This window comes from Balearica regulorum, chromosome 5 (assembly GCF_011004875.1).
Source record: "Balearica regulorum gibbericeps isolate bBalReg1 chromosome 5, bBalReg1.pri, whole genome shotgun sequence".
Classification (NCBI taxonomy): Eukaryota; Metazoa; Chordata; class Aves; order Gruiformes; family Gruidae; genus Balearica; species Balearica regulorum.
This window is the reverse complement of record NC_046188.1, coordinates 26,659,114-26,686,972: the sequence shown is the minus strand read 5'-3', so window position 1 is coordinate 26,686,972 and position 27,859 is coordinate 26,659,114. Positions and strand designations below refer to the sequence as shown.

General features: G+C 44.2%; 3 protein-coding genes across 8 annotated transcripts in view; 2 read left to right on the top strand and 1 right to left on the bottom strand.

Annotated features, from left to right (window-relative positions):
• The first annotated feature begins 48 nt into the window (after positions 1 to 48).
• BBOF1 (basal body orientation factor 1) lies at positions 49 to 13,397 on the top strand. Its single transcript, XM_075753934.1, is given in 10 exon segments — positions 49 to 339; positions 1,493 to 1,558; positions 3,372 to 3,515; positions 6,775 to 6,845; positions 7,266 to 7,333; positions 7,336 to 7,406; positions 7,796 to 8,286; positions 9,757 to 9,861; positions 11,132 to 11,200; positions 12,807 to 13,397. Coding segments are annotated over 10 exon segments (1,494 nt in total). The 3' UTR covers positions 12,925 to 13,397.
• Positions 13,398 to 13,475: 78 nt separating this feature from the next.
• Positions 13,476 to 25,598, bottom strand: ALDH6A1 (aldehyde dehydrogenase 6 family member A1). Its single transcript, XM_075753911.1, has 12 exons — positions 25,479 to 25,598; positions 25,161 to 25,223; positions 22,580 to 22,654; positions 21,046 to 21,207; positions 20,381 to 20,459; positions 19,514 to 19,816; positions 18,685 to 18,806; positions 18,229 to 18,418; positions 17,355 to 17,536; positions 15,749 to 15,928; positions 15,451 to 15,549; positions 13,476 to 15,000 (listed from the first exon to the last, which is right to left on the bottom strand). Exons 1-12 carry the CDS (start codon positions 25,539 to 25,541, stop codon positions 14,896 to 14,898), a joined length of 1,623 nt encoding a protein of 540 aa, XP_075610026.1. The 5' UTR covers positions 25,542 to 25,598; the 3' UTR covers positions 13,476 to 14,895.
• A 358-nt stretch (positions 25,599 to 25,956) lies between these two features.
• Positions 25,957 to 27,859, top strand: part of LIN52 (lin-52 DREAM MuvB core complex component) — a 46,213-nt gene continuing 44,310 nt past the window's right edge. For all 6 annotated transcript variants that reach the window (XM_075753928.1, XM_075753932.1, XM_075753929.1 and 3 more), the window contains exons 1-4: positions 25,957 to 26,015; positions 26,125 to 26,199; positions 26,354 to 26,391; positions 26,836 to 26,902. In XM_075753928.1, the coding sequence (XP_075610043.1) occupies positions 25,997 to 26,015; positions 26,125 to 26,199; positions 26,354 to 26,391; positions 26,836 to 26,902 (199 nt within the window). In that variant the 5' untranslated portion in view covers positions 25,957 to 25,996. The remainder of the gene's footprint in view (positions 26,016 to 26,124; positions 26,200 to 26,353; positions 26,392 to 26,835; positions 26,903 to 27,859) is intronic.

The following is a 27,859-nucleotide window of genomic DNA, read 5'->3' as shown; positions in this document are numbered from 1 at the left end:
CAACGGGGCGGGGCCTCCACGGGTTGCCGTGGAGACGCGGCGGCGGCCATGGTGGGCGGGCGTCGGTCGCTGCGCCGCAGCGGCTCCTCCTGCTCCCGCAGGTCGACGGCAGCGGGGCAGGCGGCCCGGGTGCCTGAGGAGAAGCGGGACGAGGTCGACTCGGCGCCACGGGAGGCTCGGCTGGCGGCCACCGAGGCGTCCCGGGACGAGAACCGCGAAGCCACCCGCCGGCTGGCCAGGAGCGACGCGCAGGTGCTGTGGCCGCAGCAGGACGCGGAGAGGGAGGCGGCGGCCGTGACGGCCTTCCTCACGAAGCAAGGCCAGGAGAAGGCGGAGGAGGTGTGCGCGCAGCCGGGCAGGCCCCTCTTGCCTCCAGACACAGCCCCCCGGTGTGCCGCCATCTGCAGCGAAACACATAACGTGCGGAGGCAGGCGGGACGGCGTTACTTCCGCGCAGGCAGTGCCCGTCCCGCCCCGATGGCAGGCAGCCGGCTGAACGTGAGGCAGCAGTGCGCCCTTGCGGCGGGAAGGGCTGCGAGAGGGACGCCTTGCCTCTGGTGCCTTCCCTGCCTGGGACCTGCTCCCTCACACCAGGAATACTGCCTCCGGGTCTGTCTGTCTGTCTGACTGACCGACCGACCGACAGACCGACTCCCCTCAGTACAAGGGAGGCATTAATATACCGGAATACATTCAGGGGAGGGGCACTGAAATGGTCGGGGGCTTCAGCACATGATGGCTGAAGCGTGTGTTCAGCTTGAAAAAAGAGAAAGCTAAGGGGCGATCTGCTGGTTTTAGCTAACTGGAGAAGGTTTTAGACAAAATAGAGCCAAACTCAGAACACAGTGAAGAAAAAGAAGCCCTACACTCTATGGCAGATTATTTCACTTCAGTCCTATTCCTACTTTTCTAAATCCAAGTACCAAGCAAAACCCTTTTTCAGTTAGGAAAAAAAAAACAACCTGAAAATGGAAACAAAAATTAAATTATTTTAACATCCTATTTATTGAATAAGAAGATACAAAGCTCTGATCCCCAGGACATTGGTGAGGTCAAATAGCAGGAAACAACTTTCTTGCTCACATCCCACCATTCTTTTTCAGCCTATCCAATATAGATCTTACTTGGACCTTTTTCCAGCTGCCTGTGTGTCTGGGTTTTTTTCTCCTTTTCTAAACTGCTTCTCTAACACTGCACCACTATCCAAAACAGCATGGAAGAAAACCCTCTGTCCACATAGTTTATATTCTCCAGTAGAGTCACAGATCTGTTTGTATCTAATACATGTGGGGTTTTATAGTTTAAGTTTACATTATTTCCTATGCTCGACACAAATCAAACAGTTTTAAACATGGTTTAATTGACCTGAACGGCGCAAATGAGGGACCTTTTCCCTCTTTCTGTGTCTTCTCATAATTAAATTTGAAAAGAAGAACACGGCAAAGGTAATTCCCTCCCCCCAGCTGTTATTTCTTGATTTCTCTTTTCACAGATTGAGAAACTGAAGAAGGAGCTGATTGATTTGAAACAGCAAGCACAAGAAGAGAAGCAGCAGCTGGTGAATGAACTTTTTGTCCTCAGAACAGTGGGATCTTCTGAGCAGGCTGAAAAGTAGTTCTGGTTTTAGTATGAGGAACAAGCTAGGGCAGTTAACTGTTACAGGTTTTGATGCAAAAATATTGCACGACAAAAGAACTTGAAAAAAACCAATGGTGATGTGGGAGTTATCCCATAACTCTCTAATACTAGTTCAGATAGTAGAAGGAATATTTTAAAGCGTCTGAAACGTATTAGGAACCAGCTGTGTAATGGTGAGGCCAGAGGCACAGCAAAAACATGTTTCATTTTTACTGAGATACATAATAACTGCTTTGAATTCTTTTATAGTTTGCCTTCATTCATTACTGTTGAACCAAGAATTCTTAAAAAGAACTGAGAAAATCATTATTTGTTAATCTGGCTTCAATAAGAAACACTGTGCTCATCTGCACTTTAAGACGGTTTTCTTCCATCAAGCAGATTTCACAAGGAACTTTCACCCTGAAATTATAAAGAGCAGAAAAGGCTATGATGATAGATGTGGTGGGTTGATCTTGGCTGGACACCAGATGCCCACCAAGATGCTCCATCAGGGAGCCTCCTCAGCTGGACAGAGTGAGAAAAAATACGATGAATGGCTTGTTGGTTGAGATGACAGGGAGATCACTCAGCAATTACTGTCCTGGGCAAAACAGATTTGACTTGGGGAAATCAATTTATTACCAATCAAATCTGAGTAGGGTAATGAGAAATAAAACCAAATCTCAAAACACCTCCCACCCCTCCCTTCTTCCCAGGCTCAACTTCACTCACAATTTTCTCTACCTTTTTCCCCCGAGCGGCACAGGCAGACCGGGTATGGAGGTTGTGGTCAGTTCATCACGTCTCTGCCACTCCTTCCTCCTCTGGGGGAGGACTCCTCACACTCTTCCCCTGCTCCAGCATGGGGTCCCTCCCATGGGAGACAGTCCTCCACCAACTTCTCCAACATCAGTCCTTCCCATGGACTACAGTTCTTCATGAACTGCTCCAGTGTGGGTCCCTTCCATGGCGTGCAGTCCTTCAGGAACAGACTGCTCCAGTGTGGGTCCCTTCCACAGGGTCACAAGTCCTGCCAGCAAACCTGCTCCTGCCAGGAGTGTGCTGCAGCATGGGCTTCCCATGGGGTCACAACCTCCTTCAGGCATCCACCTGCCCTGATGTGGGGTTTCCCTACAGGCTGCAGGTGGATATCTGCTCCCCCATCATCCTCCATGGGCTGCAGGGGAATCTCTGCTCTCACACCTGGAGCACCTCCTCCCCCTCCTTCTTCAGTGACCTGGGTGTCTGCAGAACTGTTCCTCTCACATCTTCTCACTCCTCTCTCTGGCTGTAGTTCATTGCCCAGTTGTTGTTTTTTTCCCCCTTCTTAACTCTGTTACCCCAGAGACACTACCACTGTGGCTGATAGGCTTGGCCTTGGCCAGCAGCAGGTCTGTCTTGGAGCCAACTGATGTTGGCTCTGTTGGACATGGGGGGAGCTTTGAGCAGCTTCTCGCAGAAGCCACCCCTGTAGCCCCCTGCTATCAAAACCTTACCCTGCAAACCCAATACAATGATATTATGGACATTGCTTTAAACTTACTGTTCATTTATAGACTTATTTCACTGGAGGGTGACTTCTGCTGAGTTTGCAGCATTTCTTCTTATGAATTCCTTGTGTATTTTAAAACACTGCGGGTTGGTAGAATTTCAGATACTCAGTTCTGTGTGCTCTGTGTTTAATGCTACAATATTTGATGATTGGTTTCTCTCATTTTGCTTTCTTCTTACTGAGAATTTCTGATTTGCAGGCAAACTATTATGCCCAACAAATAAAAGAACTGGAAGAGAAATTTCAGAAAAAAGTTGGAGAAATTGGTAAAATTCAATTAGAACTGAAGTTAATAGAGGAGTTCCACAGGGAGAAAGCAGCTATGGAGAAAGAGCTGGAAGATGTAAGTTTGTCATAAATATGCATTTGCAATATTTATTTAAAAAGCAACTTTTCTGTCTGCATGGCAGCATTGAGTTTGGGAGTGAAGGAGAACAGACATGGCTGATCTACTGGTTTGTTTTCTTTGCAGTTTACAGAGAGTGAGGAAAAGCACTACGTTGATGAAATGCAAGTTCTGTAGCCAGAACTCACTTCTGTAGTGGTCCAGTTGTTTGGGTTAGGGTTGTTTTGTGGTTTTCACACAATAACATGGAATCATACAAACATGTATGTGGATGGACTAGAGCATCTACTGCACATATATGTATGGAGGAGCTAGCGAATGGCTATAAGCAGTATAAGTCTGACTGATTTCTCACTAGTCAGCTCAGTTAGGATGTGAATGCTAGTACTGAATCATCTTTTCAACCACATAAGCCATTTAGAACATAAAAGTAGGGACTGTCTTTCACTGAGCACTTATACAGCATGTGACCTAATCAGAGATATTTTGGGGCTATAATACAAATATTAACTAGTAATATTGCCTGTTTAACATTTCAGCCTGGGATAAAAAAGTGTCCCAGCTGACTGATGACGTGAAAAAAGTGCCTCAAGCAATTCAAGTGCCTTGCTGACTCAGCTCTACTGGTTTGTTTTTTCACCCACAAGAAGGGGCCAAATGCTTTCCATGGAGACAAATGATTGGTCAACAGCATTTGGATTATTAATATATAGCTTCTTTTAAGCTAAGATATTAAATGCAAGTTAGGCATTTTTCAAAGAACGCTTGAGGTGTGGGACTTGGAATGATCTGATGACTGAATAAATAGACAAAGTAAAGCAGATTTCTAAAACAGAGTGACAGAGTGTGCTGGTTTTGGCTGGGTTAGAGTTAATTTTCTTCATAGTAGCTAGTATGGGTGTGGTGGGTTGACCCTGGCTGGGGGCCAGGTTCCCACCAGAGCCACTCTATCACTCGCCTCCTTCACTAGACAGGGGAAGAAAAAGTATAATAAAAAGCTTATGAGTCGAGATAAGGATAGGGAGAGATCACTCACTGATTATTGTCATGAGCAAAACAGACTGAACTTAGAGAGGAAATTCATCTAATTTATTACTAAGCAAAACAGAGTAGAGGAATGAGAAATAAAACCAAGTCTTAAAACGCCTCCCCCCACCTCTCCCATCTTCCCGGGCTCAACTTCACTCCCGGCTTCAACCTCCGCCCCCCTCAGCGACACAGGGGGACGGGGAATGGGGGTTACGGTCAGTTCATCACACGTTGTTTCTGCCGCTTCTTCATCCTCAGGGGGAGGACTCCTCTCATCGTTCCCCTGCTCCAGCGTGGGGACCTTCTCAACGGGAGACAGTCCTTCACGACCTTCTCCAATGTGAGTCTCTCCCACAGGCTACAGTCCTTCACGAACTTCTCCAGTGTGGTCTCTCCCATGGGGTGCAGACCTTCAGGAGCAAACTGCTCCAGTGTGGGTCCCCCACGGGGTCACAAGTCCTGCCAGCAAACCTGCTCTGGCGTGGGCTCCTCTGTACATGGGGCCACAGGTCCTGCCAGGAGCTTGCTCCAGCATGGGCTTCCCATGGGGTCACAGCCTCCTTTGGGTGCACCACCATGCTGGATCAGGTGGGTATCTGCTCCCCCACCATCCTCCATGGGCTGCAGGGGGACAGCCTGCTTCACCATGGTCTTCACCAGGGGCTGCAGGGGGATCTCTGCTCCAGCGCTTGGAGCACCTCCTGCCCCTCTTTCTGCACTGACCTTGGTGTCTGCAGAGTTTCTTACATCTTCTCACTCCTCTCTCTGACTGCAAAAGCTTTCCCTAACTGTTTCTCTCTTTCTTAAATATGTTATCACAGAGGCGCTGATTGGCTTGGCCTTGGCCAGCGGCGGGTTCGTCTTGGAGCCAGCTGGCATTGGCTGTATCAGACACAGGGGAAGCTTCTGGCAGCTTCTCACAGAAGCCACCCCTGTAGGCGCCCCCCCCCCCCGCTACCAAAACCTTGCCATGCAAACCTGACACAATGGGGCTGTGTTTTGGATTTGTGCTGAAAATGGTGTTGATAACACAGGGATGTTTTCATTATTGCTGAGCAGAGCTTACACAGAGTGAAGGCCTTTTCTGCCTCTCACACCACCCATCAGCAGTAGGCTAGGGGTGCACAAGAAGCTGGGAGGGGACACAACCGGGACAGCTGACCCCAGCTGACCAAAGGGATATTCCATACCATATGAGATCACAGTCAGCATATAAAGCTGGGGGAAGAAGAAGGAAGGGGTGGGGGATGTTCAGAGTGATGGCATTTGTCTTCCCAAGTAACTGTTAGCATGATGGAACCCTGCTTTCCTGGGAAGCGGCGAATGAATTCCTTGTTTTGCTTCTGTGCATGGTTTTGCTTTACCTATTAAACTGTTTTTCTCTTAACCCACAAGTATTCTCACTTGCACTCTTCCAATCCTCTCCCCCATCCCACCAGGGGCAGGGAGTAACTGAGCTGCTGCGTGTGGCTTAGCTGCTGGCTGGAGTTAAACCACAACACGGTGTGTGTGAATGACTGTCAGTGATACAAAAATATGGGCACAGGTGAACTATGATGGGGAAGCAAAGCAATAATACAAGTCAGAAGGTTAAGTGAATTTTATAGATTGTGTAAAAATTTAATGAAGGCTGTGGGTAGTGCCAGGAAAGGCTACCAAATTCCTTCTTAAAGAGTACATTCACACTTTTAGTTATATGGCTGAAACAAACCACGATTGTTAAAGAGTTGGGGTTTTGTTTTTTTTTTTTTTTTAAATCATAGTTAAAAGAGAGTATGGAGATTTCAAACAGGAGACATCAGGAAATGATTGTGAGATTGGAGAAGAGGTTTCCTGAAGAAAAGGTAAAGACTGACAGGCAGTTAAAGAAACTTTTAACAGAACAAAGTGATTTCTCCCATTCACTACTCTGGTTTATATAGTTCTCACAGTTCTTTACTGAGCACTTTACAAAGTGTAAATTTCCTGTGTCAATACAAGTACGATGAATGAGTTGGAGGCTAGCTACACTTTCCAAGGAAAAACATGAGATGTCAGGATCCCAGAGAGGCCGTATTCTCCACTTCCATAAGGAACTTCAGTACCCTCAGGCGTTCATTCTTTCTCTAGCAAGAAGTTGGGTGAGCTGAAAACTGTGGATGTGATTTTAGAATTTACAGTGTGTCAGATTTTAGCTTTGGTGCCACAGGTCTCATGCAAAATTTAAACAGGCTTTTCTCCCTTTCAGAAAAGACTAGAAGAAGATGTTGAGAAAAAGCAAAAAATGATGACAGAGACCACCCAGCGTGAGGCTGTTTTGTAAGAAACACTTGCTTTTCTTGTTTTCTACTTTACAAAACCATTTTAGCACCGTGTTCTAAATAACAAGTTGCCCATGTTACTACATGGGCTTTGAAGGGCAAAATCAGTGATGGCCTAGGCTTTTTTTATATTTCAAATGTCAAGATGATGTCAGCACTTACATTTAAACTGTAAGACTCATGCTGGTTCCAGGGGAGAACTGGAGGTAATATTATCACAACAGCACTGCTTTTTTCTTCATTCTCCCAGACCAGATGTAGGACTAGAAGCAAAGCTGTGAAAACTTGGTACAGACCTGTAAGAATTTTACAGCTTATCTCTGAAATTAGGACACTGGAATATTGATTTTACTATTTAAAACAAACAAACAAGAGAGGTTGTGATTCAAGCTCTTGGGTATTTTTTCCCTCTGTCCAGGCAGCTGAACAGCACTGGGAGAGAAGTATTTATGGAGAATGTTCGTCTTCACGATGCATTTGCTTACCAACTGAAACAATGAAATTGCAGAAAATCAAACAGAAGTTAGAAGAGGACAAAACTCTTCTCTTACAGGAGAAGGTTTCTGCTCTGTTTTTAATTCTGTTTCATTCTCTTCCAGGAAGGGAATTAGTTACTGAAACTAACCTCCCCCCAGTCAGATGCCTCCAGAGTTACTAAATTCCAAGTTGTCTGAAGAAGAGCTCTTATTCTATCTTAATTAAGGAGAAAGAAGGAAGGGTTTCCTATACTAGCCCATTAAGAATAGGTCTCTGGAGTGTATACTACATACCAAGTCTTCCTTACCTCGCTTCTCTTTTAAACAATAACCTGATCCCAGAGAAGTATTCGCTCTCCAGTAGGGAAGTACCAGCATGTTTACAATATTGCCAGTGTTAGGGGGAAAAAAACTCTCTCCGGATTTGCTGCAAATGAAATAAAAGCCCAAATAATTTCTTCTCATCTTTTAGGAAACCAGTGAGGGTTTAATTCGAAAAAAGATCCTGCAGATCAATTGCCAGAAAGCACAGATTGGAGAGCTGCAGTGTAAAGTGGAAGAGCTGGAGATGGCCTTACGTCGCATGACCAGAGAATCTGTGCAGAAAAAACAGCATCAGGCACTGATAGAAAACCAGGCAAGCTTGGTGGAGATGAAGAAACTGCAGCAACTACTAGAAATGAAGGATCGGGAGATGAACCGAGTGAAGAAACTAGCCCGGAATATCTTAAATGAGAGGACTGAGGTGGAAAGGTTCTTCCTAGATGCTCTGGAACATGTGAAGCAGGAGATCATATCCAGTAGAAAGCACTATAAGAAAAAAGCCCAAATTGCCTATTACAGAAAAATGATGGAGGCATGTGCAGGGAGGGCAGAATTTCCCAAAATCAAAACATTCAAAAGCAACATAAATAGCACAAATAGTGTGTACAGAGACCTAGAGGAAGCAGAGAAATGCTACTGGTACTGAGATAACAAAACCTAGTGTCTATCTTCCTAGCACACCTGAAAAAACGCTTTGTGTGATAATATTGCCTAGATTTGGGATGCTTGTGGAGGCTTCTGTAGTGAGAGTAACAGTATGAGATGTAATATCCTATCAATCAGTAACGACTTTGTGGGCACCTAATTTCAACTAGGCTATCACTTTTTGGTCATTATTTCTATGGATTAAATTGAAGATAACCTCAAAGAAGTTCTTTGAATATTCTGCCATGTGCTGTGGAATTTGACATAGAACTTCCAGTATAGATGTGCTTCTGCAGTTTCCTTTTAATAATTATTGTTGCTTCTCTAATCTTTTTGGGTCTTATGGCATCGCTCTTTTGCTTTTTACTCACTCCAGTGAACTAACAACACTGAAGCCTAAAAATTACAATTAAGATGCTGACAGCTTTTTATTAGGTTGCTGATCATTTTAACAGAAACATCCAGTAGATGGTAAATCCAGTCTTTTTTCAACTCTTCATCCATATGTCAGAAGTCCCCGCTTTGCATTGTGTTTTCAAAGGCTGTTTTCTTCAGGCTTCATAATAATCTAAAAATTAAGCCATTACATGAAATACACACTGACATATCAAAACTAAGTACACACAGAGTACAGTACTGATTGACAGGATTACATTTTATAGACAATAAAACAAAATCTCAGATTTATAAGTGTGAATATCTCAGAATTTGTATTAGGATGCAGCTTAGTTTAAATTAGGGCTACATATGCTGCAGTGACCAGTATTACAGGTCTCCAACCTCCTGTTAGAAATCTGTGCCTACAAACTGCAGCAGTGTCCAGGCACTTAGATTTTAAGCTGTAGAGTTAAGGTCCTCCATATCTGAGGTGTGCATGCATCCTTGGTGAGAGATCAAAATTATCCTACTCCCAAATAAAATGTTTGCTTCTTACTCCTTAGCTATTGACTAACTTGGCGGCACATGATCAGTTGGAATGCTTTGTTCAGTTAAGGTTATCTTATCTCAAAAATGATACAGCAGAAACACTGCATAAAAAATCAGGGGTGAAAGTCATTATAGAAATCTAAGGAAGCTTCTCCTTGGAGCAAGAGAAGGGAGAGACTGGAACTGAGAATGAAAATTAGTTATACGTACTAACTCTTTCATGTATGAACAGGAGAAGCAAGGGAAGGACAATGTACTTGAAACTAATACGTTAGTACTAACCCTCCCCCTCCCAGAATTTATAACCACTACATGTGTAACAAAAATCATTTGGTTTGTTCTACTTAGTTTAGAGAGCCCAAAATTTACAAGTTGAAAAGACAGCACAGATTTATTTTTTGGATTTACATGCTGTGAATAGCTGAACAAGAGCAATGCAGAGCTAGAACTTAAAACCTGTTTTACACATACAGAATTCATGAGAGATATGCCTTTGACATTTTCTTCTAATACATTGATCTTTTCTGTGTTTTTCAGGGAGAAAATCCAGTTTGAAAAAGTGGATATCAGTGAGCTGACATGGGAACAAAAAGAACGTGTTCTGCGATTGCTTTTTGCCAAGATGAATGGCACGAATCCATGGTAATACTCTGTTTCTTCAGCAGGTGAACGCTGAGCTTTCCCTGTTACAGGAGCTGGGCTGATAACTCCAGGTCAGGGGATTCCAAGAAACTCTGAATCTAACGTAAGAATCTAGCTAACTGTGTGGCTTGGTGTGAGATACTTTCACCTTTTGAAAAAGGCGATTTAACCTTTTAAAAAAGTTGATATGCCATATACTAGTTTTGGGCACGCACCAGACCATACTATTAGATCTCAGTGTGTAGTATCAAAAGAAAAGCAAGTGGAGGTAAATTTTGGTAGTGCTGAGGAAGGCAGAGAATTAACTTTGCTCAGTGCAGTGGGATTAATTTTGTTCAGTCATTAAGGAATCCCTATCCCTCTTTACCAAACAAGTAAATAACATACTGTGACAGTAGCACTCCCCACATATATTTCCTTTTAATAAGAGCATCATAAAGCAATCTGCCCAGTATTGAAAAGTACAAATATCCATAGCCAGATTATTAAAAGTGTACTTACCCTATGGCTTATTGCTGTCTGCATAAGAAACTTGGGATCATGACTTTAGAGACACCTAAAATATAGCTTACACTGGAAATTCAAAGTTCAAACAGCATTAAATATATTATAAGCTGTGAACTGGGATATAAGAGGGCCCAAAGAGAAATCTAAAATGCTATGATTTTTAATGTAGTTTGGGGAGACCTAATGCTTAGGGTAGAACATCACCTTCTCTGTGTTAAGAGACCTTATTGCATTTTTTAAAAATTAAATTTTGTGAGCAAAAGTTACAGGAATAGAATTTTAGCAAATTTTGTTAAGAGTTATTACAGTGGAAGTAAGTAATGTATAATTAAATGATACATCCATCAGCTTTTATGGTTCCAAATTATACATGGATTTAACTCCTTTTATCGGTATTTGCCAACATACAAAAGCACACATAAAGCTGTAGAGTGTGAAAGCTTGAGGAATGGAATACAAACACTTCATTTTAAATTGACTTATGATTAAACCCAGTTTTTTTAAAAAAATGTTTTTATTTGTTTCTCCTCATTCCCCTTTAATTGTAATGATTTTGCCACAAAGTATGGAATTTCACAGTGAACTGAACTCAGGTTTGATTCGTAGTGCTGATTTTGGAGTGTGTACTGCAATAGCTGAGGTGCCCTGGCATTTCTTGCTTGCTCTTTGTTTTAGAAAACAAATTTGGTGTGGGATTAGAAACCTGGCTGAGCAAAAATGACCGTTAGATGAGGATTACTTTGCTCTTGTGTCTTCCTCACAGGAAATGCACCAGAGTTTTGGCTACTTCAGTTCCAGGTCCTGATGATACTGAAGAAGAAGGGAAAATTGGGTAAAAGACGCTAAATTATGCCACACTAGCTAACATCTCCTCAGTCCTCGTTATATATAAATGGATGCAATTGTCTCGCTGTCATCCCTTCCACTTTAGAATACTTTGGTTTGTCTAAAGATCTATATTAGAGTGTCTAGACACAAATAAATGTATGTGTGACAAGAGAGGAATTTTTTATTTTGAAATTTCTGGTCATGCTGATCTTTTAGCAGCAGGCATTTAGACTCAGCTCTCATGGGAAAGGAAAAAAAAAAAAGAGAGATCTTATGCCCCCTTAAAGCCTCCTCTTATTGATAAGCAGCTTTATTATTTTTGGAGGATTCTCTTGTGAAAGGCCATGATCATACAAGGAGACACATTTTCAGCTAGCACAGCAATTTTTGATTAAAAGGCAAAACCTATGAAGCTGATTTTGCATTCAGTATAGAATCACATAAAGAGAATGGACCAGGATGAAGATTCATATGCCTGATTTTCAGATGCAACTGTATACCTAATTATAACACTCCAAGGCAAGCATTATCAACTTACACTGGAGGAATAAGCAGGGAGGGGTTCTGGCGTGCCATCATGAAGCATCATGTCAGACATGAGGCAGTCAAGCACACAAAACTTAAGATGTAATACTCACGACATCAAATGACCATATAAAGTTCATAGCAGGAGCCCAGGAGGGATTTATACGGACAGACGAGACACCTCCTTTGGAGAGGCAGACTGCCACTTCCAGACACAGGAGTAGAAATGAGTTGTAGCTGGTTTTTTTGCACAGACAGGGAAAAAAAAACCCAGAAGTTGAAGTCATAGGGCCCACTTCTCAAAGGTGGTTAAACTATTTTAACATAATTTTTGGACTTGAGAGTATCTAATAGCTTTGAGAATCTAGCCTGCAGTGCCTTCTAGGCGGGAAACAATTTTAAATAAGAGAAGACAAAGGGTTGACTATAAAATTGTATTTTAATAGCATCTAAAGAAATTTATTATGAGATACTTTATACTTATACTTTTGTATAATATAGAAGACGTTCTTTAGCTTAATTTTTTATAGTGAATGTTGAAATAAAAAGGATAAACAGGTGAGTGGAAAGCAGTAACAGCAGTGCGGTGAGGCAGGTACATCATGATCAGTCAGCATCTGCAGCTTGATCTAAAAAGGCATTTCAGTAACTCAAAAGGCAGATACAAGATTTGTAGTTCTAGTACAATTATTTAAAAACATCTGTTTAAAAACTGCTGTTGGAAATACAGATAATCAGAAAAGAAGCTTGCACACAAATGAAAACATGATACAGGTGCCTAGAACAGGTCTGGAGAAAGCACAGGGATACTCCTGCCACTCTTCAGGGAGCAGGTAAGCTTGACAATAAAACCTGCTTTTGCTACAGGAGGAGCTGGATTTTAGATTTTCTTAAGGAAAGATGTAATGGGTTTTAATAGGACAATAGAAAAGTTAGAATAGCAATACTGATTAGGAAGACAATTAACGCATTTTGAAAGTGAATGACTGTAGACAATATTAGAGGCTGTTAATTAGTATTACTTTCCCAGGTGCATGAATGAATGTCAACGTCTTACAAGTGATTTATCTATTTTACCTTTGCAGCACAGCAAATACTTCTCCCAACTCAAGATTCATTACACAGCAGGCTGAATTATCAAATTCATCATCTTCTGCACTAATCCTTCCCGATATTCAGATGTTACCACCACAGACAGAGTAAGGCAGCTGTACACTTGGCATGAACAATGGCCACAGCAATTTCCAACTCATCTGCACTTTTCATTTTGGAAGTTATGTTGTGAGCAAAGCTGCGAATTCTAAATCCCCTGTCTGCTGCACTGCTGCTTTGACTACACATTTCAAATCCATCCGAAATATAGTTATTTTCCTCCTCCTTAAAATAAAGATTTTATTCTTTTCCAAGCCAGGAGCTGGGATGACTCTGTACAAAGCACTAAGGTTTGGACTAGTGGTTAGAACTCTGTGTATATGTTGCTATAATTTGATGAAGATAGATTTTCAGTTTGGAATAAGGTAATTTACGTGAAGCTTAAGAGTTTTTGTGATCAAACAATGTGTATGTGGAAACAGAAATAAGGCATTCCTGAAATGCTGTATCAGGAAATTGGTACAGAGGTCCCTGAAATACTGTAAAAGGAAGATGTATACATGGGTTACGGGAGTCACAGACTAGCCTCTGCAAAGAGGGGAACAAAGTCAACGTCACACCTATATAATGTCTTATCAAGGAACAGTCATATTCTGCAGAAATTTATTAGCACGTTTTTAATTCATAATCAAATTGCAAGGTGAGAATTTCCCTCTAGAGTATAGCAGAGGAAAAAAACAAAATACAAACATTAGTGAATCCACAGCAATTGCACTAATACATAACTGTCAGTTACAAGGCATCTTTACCAGAAAGCAGGATACAAAGTGTTCACATTCAGGTTGTTTAACTAAAATTAGTAATGGCTATGATCATTAGAATAATATTTTCCATGGGTGCTTGAATGAGTTCCCTGTGGATCCCTCATGGCTGCATCATCTTCCAGGAACCAGGGATAAAAATATAGGCTCTCCAGCTCCAAATGCAGAGATTCTTAAAAACAGGGTACACAAAGTCTTATCCTTCTCTAGTAATGGGACCTGCAGTCCCCAGAGAACACGACTCTGAGCAAATGTGACAAGGAGTCAACACAAGAAATACAGCTATAGTCAGCAAAAGGACCCAACAGAACAGGCCTGGCTGCTTTGTGATGATAAACTGCGTTCTTTCTTCCTACTTACCTATTTATTCTCCCTTCCACCCATACCCACACGATGCTGTGAGGCGAAGATACATACACAAGCTTATGTTTCTGCTTCCACAGTTTTGTTACGTTACGGGACCTATAGGCACATATCTGTTAGCACAGTGAAAAGGCACCAAACAACTTCCAGGTATATCAGAATTGACAGCAAGCTGGAGAACACAAGCCACATGCACAATAGGATCAGAAGTTTTCAAGCTGTCAGAGGCACAGTGAAGGTCGCTGTACCATACATCAATTTCTTTCATCCTCAGACAAGCAATCAAATATGCTTTCCTGAAAAATCCTGAGAAAGCTACTTCCCAACTGTTTTGGAAACTGCTCAAGAGATGAAAGACTGACATTGTCAACTCCCAAATTTGCTGTCTTCATTGTATGTAAAGTCACTTCTATGAGACACCCAAGGTGTCCCAGTTATGTCACTCAAAATGATACTCATCTTTGAGTAAGGTGAAGTCAAAAATCTCAACATGTAAGATAAAGAGGTAAAGAAAACTGCTACAAGATGTAGCCAGGAGTGAGTCACTAAGGCTAAAGATGTTGAAGTGGAAACTAGAGTGATGTTCAAGTTCAGAGGGTCTGGAAAGAAACAGAAATTAAGACCAATGTCACTGTCTGCCCTTTCAATTAGATAAGGTTGTTTCATCTCTGATAGGCTGTAGGAACAAATTTCAGTTCGGCTAGCCAAAAACCACTGACAGCAGCAGAAACCCCAGACTGTATGTTACGTGAGCCTGCCTGATCTGCGCGGAAACAGAGGCTGTTGAGAAAATGGAGCTTTCTATTCATTCCCAAGGAAATGATGATAGTCAGGACAAAGCTGGAAAGTGCAGCACAGAAGGAGAAGGGCAACAAGAAAAGCATCTGTAAAGGCAGATTTAGTTTCCCATAGTTGGCATAACCACAGCAGGCTTGGTGACGGTGGCATCTTCCTCTTTCCATTGAGAAATGATAGTTTTCAGCTGTGTGTAGAACTGCACTCCCTGGAGGAAAGGAGAGACACATGGATCAGATGTTTGGCCTTATGAATTCTTCATGTCTGCACCAGTGGTGTATCAAGCAGTTTTTCCTGTATCTACAGAGGGCTGAGTTTTCCTCTTGGGAACAATCCCTGTCAGCCTGCTCCTTTTACCAGTTCCCCAAAGATTCTGTTTCTATGAGAAAGCTTGCTACTTAGTTCTTCCTCCCTTCTCAAGTCTCCCCAAAAAAAGACTTGCTTTTTTATATTAAAGGGGGGGGGGGGGGGGGGAAGGGAATTGGCTATTGTAACATACATTATGGTGGCTGTGATCACTGGCTGGTCATCAGTTTCCTGGTTGAGATGGCTTCAAAATCTCCTTACTAATGAGGTCTGATGACCACATCCCCATTGCCATTTATAATCTGATTTATCATAATCCAGCCCAGTAGAGTACTCTGAATCAGTAAGTTACCTGCTTGCCATAGAAATTGGTGTCTCCTCTGAAAGAAGCACGAGAACCGGTGAAAGAGAACATGGGCAGAGGTACTGGGATCGGAACGTTGACACCCACCTAAACCAAAGGAAAGCTGCCATATTAATCACAAGACGTAGCAGATTGCAGACCACTCTCCAAAAACTACCACATTTTGTTTCCTTAAATCTGAGGCTGGGTACTGTTGGCCAAGTAGTCAGTGATTAGTCACTACAGCTGGATGGCTAACCACTCCACATAGTGAGTACTAACAGCAACAATTCTAGCTTGAACATACCTGACCCACATCTACTAAGTGAGAATATTTCCGAGCTGTGGCTCCATTGGTGGTGAAGATTGCAGTTCCATTTCCATAGGGGTTGTTGTTCACCATCTCAATGGCATCATCCAAAGTGTCTGCTTCCAGAACCACTAACACAGGCCCAAAGATTTCCTCCTTGTAGCAAGTCATGCTTGGCTGCCAAGACAAACAGCAGAAAAAACAGCCTGTATGGAGGATATAACAAACACCCACACTGCTAATGCTCAGGATATTCCTAGGATCACCTGCCACACCTGAACATTGCCATGGGCCATTCTTCAGTCTTCCTTGCCTTTTCACATTTCCCATGTCCTGCCATCTCTCTAGTCCACTAAAGAGGATACCACTTTTCATCTCCAGAGCGCTTTCTGCTTTTACTGCCTGCCTAACCTCACTCACAGGCATACTCTGACCAAGGCTGATTAAGGCTGGGATTAATTCAGGATAGTTTACTTCAGTTCTTGTTGATGAAGTGACTAGAACCTGCTATCCTCTCCAACTCGGTGCTCAGGATTTATGTCTGATAATTAGCAACACCTGACAAATACACCACCACCGGCTGGAGAGTACTTTAATCACTAATAACTAATACAGCAAACTACCAAACAGTCATTTGACAAATTATGAGTTTCATGTAGCTATTATTAACCATATCACCATGTAAAAAAAATCTCAGTGAAACTTTTACTTCTGAATACCTAACGACATTTATGACACATCATAGGAAAGTGGAGAATTTTACGATATTTAATGAAAATAAGGCAAGAAAATTCTGAGATAGATTAAAAACTTGAATTATGTAATAGCATAAAATCCATGAAATCTTAAGAATACAAAGTACAACAGCAGAATTATCAAGGTTGGTTTGCTACAGTGGAATCACTTGCTAAAAGGCCCACGATGAATTGAATACTTAAATATTAAAGAAATCACATCAGCTTATTGCATAAGCATAAAAGAATGAATTTAGGTAGGAAAACCCACATGGATGGGTGCCTGGCAAAGAATATTCCTTCCCAGTAGTGTCCATCTGTTGCACACCATGCATTATATTGAGAGGCTGACGCAACAAAATTGTGACTATATTTAGCAATAAAAAGATTTTGTACCTTATCCTGTATTATTTTCATGAATATTTCCAAAAATATGTAATTTTTTTTTTCCCTGTACATCCTTAAAATGCAAGCTGCAGGAATGCGTAACGGAGGAAGGAAAATTGCAAGTCTGGCTGTTCATCGTACTCTTCCTCAAGCATCTGCTGCTGCCTATTACTACAGATAGTATACTATGTTTGATGGACAGTTAAAGATAGTACAAACTGCCCATTTTTTCTTTGAATTGGCTGCATTCCCTTCAAGTTAAAATCCTTAACTTCATTCAGAGTTTTTTGCAATCCTGCAAATTCTTTTATCACCTCCACAACAGCATTCCAATGAGCACTTCATTGGAATTGTGCAAGGGAAAGCTGAGCCATTTATGGGCCATCTACCTGGCAATGATTGATTACTTACTGATTTGGATAACCCATTTTTCAATTGACCCTGTAACACACACTATCAAGCACTGGTTTTGGTCATCTTACCTTGACATTGGCCAGGATCGTTGGTCCAACAAAATTGCCATTTTCATAGCCCTTCACTTTGATATTACGCCCATCCAGAAGAAGGCTGGCACCTTCTTTTACTCCTTTCTCAATCAGATGGCAAACCCGTTCCTTAGCTTGGGGACTGATTAGAGGCCCAAGATCTGCTCCAGGCTGGTCTCCTGTGAAGAGGCAGAGATGCCAAGTTTTTAACCCTGACAGCTTCCTCTTCACAGGCATCATGGAGATAACTACACTGGCAGGATAAATCTGAAAATCCTGATGTTTCTGAACATCAGGAACAAAGATTTGAGACATTAATGAACAGGAGCAATAGCCTGCAATTCTCATAATCAACAAAGAAAAGAATTTGTAAGTACAAGCATAATTTTAGATCACCAGGAAGCCAAAATTCAACAACAGATTCTTCTCAGAAAGGAAACTTTTCCCCTCTGCAGGACTTTATTAAACATAAGATAATTATCCTAGAGTTAAGAACAGTCCATTTTTTCCCCAAGTACTTGTTTCCAGTTTTCCTTTTTATTGGATGCTTACTACAAATTGGAAGGATCTCTAAGTGAGGTTGCTATAGAAATGGTAGGTTTGAGTTAAACATCGGACATAACCACAAAGCTTCAGTTAAAACAAGACCAATCCTGTAAACCTTGCATCACAGTCATACTGCCAAGCCTTCCTACGTATTCCTAACTACAAGTCTGGGGCTGTGTTTCCCAACCCAGACAATCTACTAGCTACTCAATCCTCCGCTGCCAATAGCTCCACGGGGCACACCGTAATACAAGAGATAACTGACCTAAAGAGCTACAGTCGTACAGAAGTGAAGTACCTTGTAAGAAATTATCACAGTCTGTACCTGCATTTACCCGTAGATTTTTGGCTCTGTCCACAAGCTCTGGCAGCCATTTCTGAGCTTCTCCCACTAGAATTGCTGTAGACAGGGCCATGCAGCGTTGGCCAGCTGCTCCAAAAGCAGCTCCAACCAGCTGGTTCAAGGTGTTCTCTTTATTGGCATCAGGCATCACCACACCGTGGTTCTTGGCTCCCTGAAATACAACACGTAACACAGTCTCCCATTATTAGCCACCCCAGCCCACTTCTCTAGCTCTCTGGCAATATCTTCATACAGTAGCTATGACTCTGCTACCAACAAGAACTGGTACCAACACGAGGCTGGCAAGAAGGGCGGCCTCATCACTTAACTATCAGTAGCAAAGTCAGCTTCTGCTGCTGAGTGCCATGGTCCTTCTTAACATGCACAGGAGACAGAGGTGGTCTTTGTGCTGAGGCGTGCTCCATTCAGAGGCATTACCATGTTGGCCTGGACTCTCTTGCCATTCCGGGATCCTCTCTCATAGATGTACTCGCCAGCCTGATTAGATCCCACAAAGCTGATTGCTCTGATATCCGGATGGTCACAAATGAAATTCACAGCTTCAAATAGGAAATAATACATTATATACTGTGGTGCAGTATAATGCTTCCCTCTGATCCCATCCCCACAGCGCTAAATCTATGTATCTATCTTCTTCCACGAAATTTTTGCCTCCGTTTCCTACATCTGAGTTCCCCCATTGCCTGTCCATGCATCTCTCCACTAATTTCTCAGCATGTGTACTCCTGCCCCTGACCTCGTACACCTGACTCTCTGCCATCTCATCACGCTTTGGGCATCTCCCAAGGTGGCTGAGCAATGCTGAAGTGAAGTTGCTGTTGTGTATTCGTATCCTTGTGTTCTGAAGCTACTTGTGTGCTGTCAAAAATATCACATTAGGAGCTAGAATACCAGAATGCGCTGCATATTCATGAGGCATTTAATTCTTGTTTAGGCTTTCTTGGGAAACCAAGATGATTTATCTACTTATTTCAGTTGGAGCTTAGTTTGCTAAATAGAATTTGAACACTTACATGCCTTGGGAACTCTGACCCCAGCCCCGAAAATTTTGTCCACCATATCTTCTGAAAGATTTGGTGCAAAATGGCAGAGAATCTCCCAGTTACCTCCCTTCACCACCATCGAGAGGGCTGAAGCATCTGTCCAGACCTACAGCAGCATCATCAGACTCTCCAAATGGCACCTCCACCGAACATGCGCAATTGCTTACACACTCCAGCCATCTTCCAAGGAGGGCTCTTATTACCTTCATGTTGTCCGTGGATGATATTCAGGGTCCCATCGGGGGCACCAGCATCCTGAAACAGCTTGGCAAGGAACATGAGTGCCCCTGGTACACGCTCAGATGGTTTCATCAAGAAGGTGTTTCCACAAACCATAGCCATGGGGAACATCCAAAGAGGAATCATGGCTGGGAAGTTGAACGGTGCAATTCCAGCACAGACACCCAGAGGCAGACGGTAGGTGTAAGTGTCCATGTCTTTAGTGATGGAGGGCATGGTCTCTCCCAGTATGAGTGATGTCACACTGCAAGCATGTTCAACCACCTCTGCAGCAGAAAGGGCAATATGCCACTGGGTGATCTGTTAACAGTCAGTCCCCAAACTCCCTTCTCACCATTGCCTTGACCCAAGTCTTTCTTCCAGCCTCTTTTCCCACAACCTAAAACTCATTGTGCTCCAGAAAATCTCTTTGCTCTGCCAAGCACAGTGAGCTCATTGTGAATGGATTTTCTCTTGAGTGCATTATATGTCATTTTGACAGCAGCACAGACACAACAGCCCCAGTGAAAGAAGCACAGGTACAGTATTATTGTACCATCTGGGACTCAACTGTGGACATCTGAGCACAAGCGAGAAGTTCTTATCCCTTTACAGCAATTTGTAGTCACTCCTAGGAAAAGGAAGGGTCTAACAACTTGGAAGTGATTTAAGAAAACTCTATCTAAGGGAACTTTTTGGGTTAGAATTACAATTGCCCTTTTTCTATCAGTAGGAGGCTATGAAGGGAGCTACATGTACAGACTCCCAGAGCAATCAGTTGCTCAGGAGACCACCTCCCTTCCTATGGGTTCTCAAAGCCCCTTTTTGAACAGGAGGAGCCAGCAGCTTACGGAGGCCTCGGAACACATCTCCCTCAGCATCAGCCAGGGTCTTCCCTTGCTCAAAGGTGATGAGTTTTGAAATTTCTTTCTGAAAATGGAAAATGCAAAGTTTATGAACATTAGGAAAGTGCCTGCCCATGAAATAGGGTGCAGGGCTAAGACAGTTTAACAGAGTTGAACATCACAATGAACAGACTGAGCAGAACATGGAAAAGCCTACACTGACCAACTTGCTCCTTGTAGGCAAGAAGCCAATAAGCCACTAGGTGACATTTTAGAAAAAACAACTGTGAGTTGGCTTGTACTCTACAGCTTTCATGTTTCACACCACAGACACACTGGAAAAGTAATCAGGGAAATCCAAAGATAACATACTTCTCCCACTTGTCTTTATCAACTGGAACATTCTCCATCAAGGCTGAAAGTTCTTCTTGTAGTCTTTTGGTAAAGGGACAAGTGCAGAATAATATTCCCTAAGAAGCACTGCCTCTCTGTCCCCACTTGATGGAGAGTGCTTTGCTACACCTCTCAAGGACAGCGTCTCAGTTGGCTCCTCAATCCTGGCAACAATGCTGCCTCAAGAACTCTGTAAACCCTGAGTCTCTCAATTTAATTCCTGAAGTCAACTGCAACACATTCAGCAACAGCCATCACACACAGCCATGGTGTCTCACCAGATTGTCTTTGATGAGTTGTTGATAACGCAGGAAGACCTGCTGGCGACTCAAAACAGATGTTTCTGACCAGTTCCAAAAAGCCTTTTTGCAAGAAGCCACAGCTGCCTCCATCTCACTGGCTGTGGCTTTTGGTACACGGCCAACCACTTCATTTGTGGCCTGAAGGAAAAAACAAACTGCATCAAAACTCAGCTTTTTCCATCTGTCCCTGTCAACCATTCAATGGTCCTTTCACACCACACACCTAATATCCTTGTTCTACAAGGACCTGTCCTTCTGAGGGAAGAGCACAAAAGAGACTCCTTCCTTGGTGCACACAAAAGGCCTGGGCTACGACCAGAATAGTTCCGAAAACCTGCACTCTGCACATTTCAAATTAGGCACCCAGCAAGCTGCAAACACAATGCTGATTTCCAAACTGGAGTTGAAGTGACTTGTCTATCTTGAAGCTTCTCGAGAGTATAACGCAAAGGTTTCTGTGGACTGTGGTCTTTTCCCTCTGCATCATCTCAGCTCATCTGCTGTCCCTCTTGCACATTAAATGAGGCAAGGATCCTTTGGAAAAAGCAGGACGTGACTGTGCAATTGGCACTGATGTTAGTGGACCTAGACCACTAGGCCAAAGTAAGATTTTTACAAGCAACCTTAGTTCTACAGTATTTTAACTTTAAAAGCTTGTCTTTGCCAGTTTAACCTCCTTCCAATGCACTCTTAAAAAATAAGTCTGCTTTGACATGACAAAAACATCAGTACATCACTAAGAGAGAAACTACTCAAAACAAGAGAGAGAAAATCAAACAAGAACATTGGTCGCCACACAGAGACCAAATAAGCCTCGTGAGCATGGCTCACTGCTCTGATCACTTCCATGAAGTAAATAAAAAAGGGCTTTACAGAGAAGTTTTAGAAACTGCTGTCCAAACGCTTACTAGGGGGGTCAGAAGGGTCAGAATTCTGAGTGCAACCTCATTTCCATTTGTCTTCGGTGGAGGATTCAGACAAGTACAAGTGCTACTAAGATTAATTTGCATTGCATAGCATCCAACCTCTAAATTCACTGTGAATATCATGGCTCACAGATAGAAGCTCTGAAAGGAGCTGAAGCTGTCAGGATTTTTTACCTTGGTCTAAAAGTAAAATCAGAATCTATCAGGACTTCACATTCAGCTGGCATCAAAACCCACCCGGTTGATTTCACATACAGGGTGAAAGAAACCCTTCAGAAATTTGCCATCCCAGAGCCTTTCTATGAGCAAAAAAAAAGGTAAGTGGAGTTTAAGCTTCCTTTCCAGAGATCACAGTTTTACTACACAGGGGAGATAAAAAAGATCATCACTTTCCTAAGACTGACATTTCATGTGAAAAGGAAATTGAGAAGCAATTACACAGCGCTAAATCCATATTAAGCTCCAAGTCTAAACCCTTCTCAAGCAATGTATGTACTTTCCCCTTTTGCCAAATGCTTGAACAGAGGCGCAGAACCTTGTTGCACAGTGACCGCTAATATATAAACCGAGACCATTTCACTTACTGGGTTGTGGATATCAATCCACTCAGTAGTTTTGGACTCAACAAACTTCCCATCAATGAAGAGTTTGGTTGTTGGCTGTGGAGGACAAAACATTGGACAGTAAGTGATCTTTGTGTCAAGGTGCCTCAACACCACTGTGCCTTATTACATGCAAGCCTTCATCATTTACTGCTATGCTGCCCACGAGACAGTCTAGATCTAGTATTTACAGCAAGACCCAGCTGACTGCTTAGGTTGAAATTTTTCATGCTTTCTGCCCCATTTTTCTCACTTTAAACCAAAATGGCCAAAATTCTTTCTAAAATCAGTTACAGAAAAATACATTCCTATGCTTATATTCAGAACTATTTCAGTCTACTTAAATCACCCAATGTTTACTAAGTTAGAAAACTGAAAAACCACAATTCATAAATGTTCAGAAGAAACAGTTAATAATTCACCTTGTGAGAATTTCATGTACCCAGTGCACACTTATGTGCTTCCTTCCCATCAAGCGACTGAGTAGGTTCATTTCTCCAGCTCATAGCTACAGGCATAAAATTGGACTTTCCCCACTCACCACTTGGTCCTGCAACTAAAGGCAAGGAACCTGCATCTGCTGAACTCACAGCAACTGTCCTGGCAGGCAGCACAGAAAACAGAACTTTCCAACTCAGATGCAGAGGAGAGAAAAGGAAAGTTTGGAATAAGGACTTCAGGTAAACGTAGGATAAGAGGAAAAACAGAGGTGGAAGCTGTAACTAGCACTGAGTAGGCAACAAAACTGTATCATGCAGGAAAATAGATGGGGACTGTATAAATTAAGAAACTAGAAACTAGGAGTTGATGTTAGGACGTAAGGACAGAACTAGGAGAAAGTAAGAACCAGTTAGTCATGCCACAAAACAGTGGCTTGGGGAGAAGAGGTAAGAGGAAGGGGAAATGGACCTGCTGTGTGAAGAACTAAAATGGGACAGATCAACAGAACTGGGATATAAACCCAAATATATCAGGGAATTCTGTGAAAAAATTAGGATGTGGAATTATGAGATGGAGATGAGGACTGGGATGCTATCCAAGGTGTAATAACAGGAAAGAGATCAGAGGAAGAATCAGGAATACAAATGGTGTTGGCAGGACAAGGAATGACAGTGAAAAGTGGATGAGAGTTAAAAAAGTAAACAGCAATGAGAGCTGGGACAAGCTGAGAAAGTTTGGAGATGAGAAAGCAAGGATGAGAAGTGTAAAGTAAGACTGTTAATGGATAAGCAAGACCTATTGATTTGGGAGGGAATACCAGGAGTGAATCAAAAATACAAAGTTGCAGATGATTATGTAGCTGGAATTACACTTGGGAAAGAGAGGTAGAAGTCTGTGCCTACAAAAACATAATCAATCCCCCCTAGAACTTGGAAGGAAGTGCAGGAAATCCGAGTCCCTTGCCTGAGTTTCCTGACTGTCAGAAACAGTTTTCTAGTGCTGGTCTAAAGAATGACAAACTCCTGCTGCTATCAGTCAGTCACTCCATGAGCCCAAGTGCCACGTATCCGCAGTGGATCTACAAGCTCCAGTGCTGTATGGCCCACGTGGACTTCAGTGCAATGGAATTTATGTTTTTGTTGTTTTTTTTTCAAATTGCTTAAAAGGCATATCTAGAAAATTGCACATACAAAGAAAAAATATTTTAAGCAAGCCAGGAAATGCTGAATTAAGATTGATCACACTTTTTCCATAAAATCATCACCTTTTTTCTGTAGAGAAGGAGCCTGCTGTGGGAACAAGGACTGTAGTAAAGCAAACTATTTGGAGAATTGTGATTTAGCTGTTCAGAACTTGGAGAGTGTACAGCCATGGATACCAGAAGAAAAAAGGCACTATAACAGTTAAAGTTGTTTGATATTGCACAAAGGAAATCAGATGCTCTCTCTGCCATAGATAGATGATATGAGACCAGTTCAGACAGCTTGAAACAATATTTTCTCCAGACATTATCATTAGTCATATATTCTACATTCATTTTTGCTGATATTATTGAAGAGCTGGTAAAAGAAACATGGTAAAAGAAATCTAAAAATCAGGGGAAAAAAAGGTTGGTGTGTATTTAGCACAATGTGTGCTACTTAAGGAACACGGAGAAAACAAATCAGGACGCGATTAGCTCTGAGGTGTACCTGCTGAGCCAGGCAGGGCTCCCCGCAGCAAGTAACGTGGGGTGGGTGGCTCCCTGAGCGGCTACCCCGCAGCCCAAGCAGCACTTCGTAGCTCCGGAGCCAAACATTGACATTGAACTTTTTTCTTTTTTTTTTTTTTCCCCCTCCTGTTGAGCACGGGGGCCCTCCATGCACCGTGCACGGGCGGTCCCAAATGTTTGTTCCAGAAATACCAACCCAGGGCCACGGGGAGGGGAGCGGAGCCGAGCTGAGCTGGCAGAAAGGACCCGACAGGAGAAGACCCGAGGGAAGCCTTTGGCGGCTGCGGAGAACAGCGGCGGCGCCCGGGGCTTTGCCGCGCTCCCTCCCCGCCCGCGGCCTCTCCTCAGCCCGGGCGGGGCCGCCCCCCACAAACCCCGCGGCCTCCCCCCCCCCGCGGGACGGGCACTCACCACCGAGGAGGAGAAGGAGGCGGCGGCCGAAGCGATCCAGGGGGCACCGGCTCTCCGCGGCAGCTGGACGGGAGGGGAAGCACAGACCAGCCCGGTTCCGCAGGGCTCCCGACCGCCCCCGAGCTCCCCCCCCCCAGCACAGCGCGGGTCCGGCCGGCGCCCACCCCCCCGCCGGGGCGCCCTCGGCTACTCCCCGCTCGGGACCGCCCCACCCACGGAGCCCTGGGGCCAGGTGGGCCGCGACCCCCCTCCGCCGCCCGCCCCGCGGCCCCCCCCGAGCCGCGGGAGCCTCTGCGGGGCCGGGGGCCGCCGCCTCACCCTCAGCGCCACGCGCCGCCGCCCGCCCCAGGCGCCGCGCGCCACCGCTGCTGCCGCCGCCATCCCGGCCGAGGGTCGCTGCACCGCGGCCCCCGACGGCGCCCCTTGCCCCGCTCCCGCCCGCTCGAGGCACCGCCCCCGCGCGCTCATTGGCCTTGCGCGCACCGGCCTCGCCCGCTCCGCGCCCTCCTCCGGCGGGGCCTGCGCGGCCCGCAGCCAATCGCCGTCGACAAACCCGTCGTCCCCGCCCCCTAGCCCCCCGCCCCCCGTACCGGGCCGTGGATTGGCCGAGCGAGCTAAGCCGCCCACCGGCCGTCAGAGCCCGGATTGGCCGAGCACCGCCCCGCGGCGACGCCTCCTGGCGGTGGCGGCGAGAGCAACACGTGGGGTTCCGGGGCTGGTTTGTTTTTCCTCTCCCTCTCGGGGCTCGGCCGCGAGGGCGGAGTCACGTGCTGGGGGAGGGGGTGGGGTGTGAGGGTGTCGCGAGTACCGGCGACGCGTCACGTGGGGCGGGCAAGATGGCGGCTCCCGCGGACGGTAAGGCGCGAGCGTCGGGTAGCACCGCTGTGTTCCGCGTCCCGCCGGCGGGGCCTCACCCCCGCCTCACCCCCGCCTCACCCCCCGCCTCACCCCCTCTCTGTTGCAGGCGCCGACCTGGAGGCTTCGTTGCTGAGCTTCGAGAAGCTGGACCGCGCCTCCCCGGACCTGTGGCCCGAGCAGCGTAAGTCTGGCGGGCCCGCGTCCCTCAGTCAGCGGGTGGGGGCCTTCCCCTTCCCGGGCCGGGCCCACAGGGGCCTGGCGATGGGACGGGGGGGGCAGTTGGTGCTGCCGCCGGAGGCGCTCACCCCCCGCCGCACCTCGTTTTCTCTCCCCAGTGCCCGGCGTTGCCGAGTTCGCCGCCTCCTTCAAAAGCGTGAGTGATCGCTACTGTGCCTTTCGCCTGCCCCCCCTTCCCGTGTGGTGGCAGATCTGCTCTCTCCTCTTGTGGGCTTTTTACAGCTTTCTTCTATAAAATGTATCTCGGTTATAATTTCAGTATACGTTAGCACAATCCTTTTGTTTTTATTTTTTTTTATACATTGTGTAACTTACTGTAAGTGAGGAATATGCTTTGGAAGAAATAAAAGGTTTTAAGCTTTAGGAAATTGTGCTTTTCACACTGTTTCTAGCTTTAACTCTAAAAAGTCTAGGAAAAGCTAGAAAACAAGATTAAACATAGCAATATCTCTATAGAGTACCTGGAACACTCCTATTTTTGCTGTCAGTGTAACTGGCTTTCAAAGCTAGATCAAGCTTTTCTGTATGATGCTAAAAATGCACTTGTCTGAGTATGAACTTTTATTTTTTTTCAAAACAGCCTATTACAAGCTCTCCTCCCAAGTGGATGGCTGAATTAGAAAATGATGATATTGATATGTTAAAGGGTGAGTATGGACATTGTGGGTAGGAAGTAAGGCTGCCAGAGCAGATGGGAATTCAGCACTTACTTAAGAGGCTTAAAACACTTGTTCTTTAGATATTCTGGAGGTGAAGGAATGGGGAGTGGTTCTTTTCTGTTGTTCAATACTTATTTCAGAGTTTTTTGTCCTGGATGCCCAAATGCGTGTGGTTTGGTTTTGGGTTTTCTTTTTAATTATACTGTTAATTTGTCTCATTTCTGAAGGCAGGAGTCTTCCATCAGTAAGCCTTGTGGCCTCAGGTCTCTAGCTCTCACATTTGCAGAATCTCCAGCTCAAGAGTCTCTTATCTTGTTAATGATACACATTTGTCATTAATCCAGTTATCTCTGAGAGAGTATCCAGATGTCAGTGGCAGGTGGATTTTTCAAAACAAACATGCAAGCATGAGTTGGAGCAGTCACCAGTCTCTCACAGCATAAGTATAGCAGGTGTCTCCTGCAGTTTGAGTAAAGTGGCATGAATTTTTTTGGTGGGCCTCAGTTGATCAGACTTGGTGAGCAGCTTAGACTAGTTGATTGGCTTGTTCAGAGATGCTCTACGCATGTGTCTTCACTCTTAGATCTAAGATCTCTAATTGACCAGTAGGGCTGTATGAGCAAGTTACACAAGGGCTAACTAGCATGTAGATTTGCTGCATGTTACAGCTGTTAGTTTGCAGAGTACACTCATCCTTGAGTGTACTCTGCCTCTCATGTGAGTTCTAGATAAACTGTTCCAAAGTCAAAGTAGGACAAATTAACTTTGACTTGCTGCAAGAAATGTGCTTAAACACGCACTATTAATGTATGGTAAGTCCATTCCCTTGCATGCTCTTCTGTAGCTTGTTCATGTAGCAGTGTGAACTTAAAGGAATTTCCAAAATATGGGGCAAGTTGCTCGTTGCAATGGTGGCAGATTACAGTATGAACCAGATCCATGACT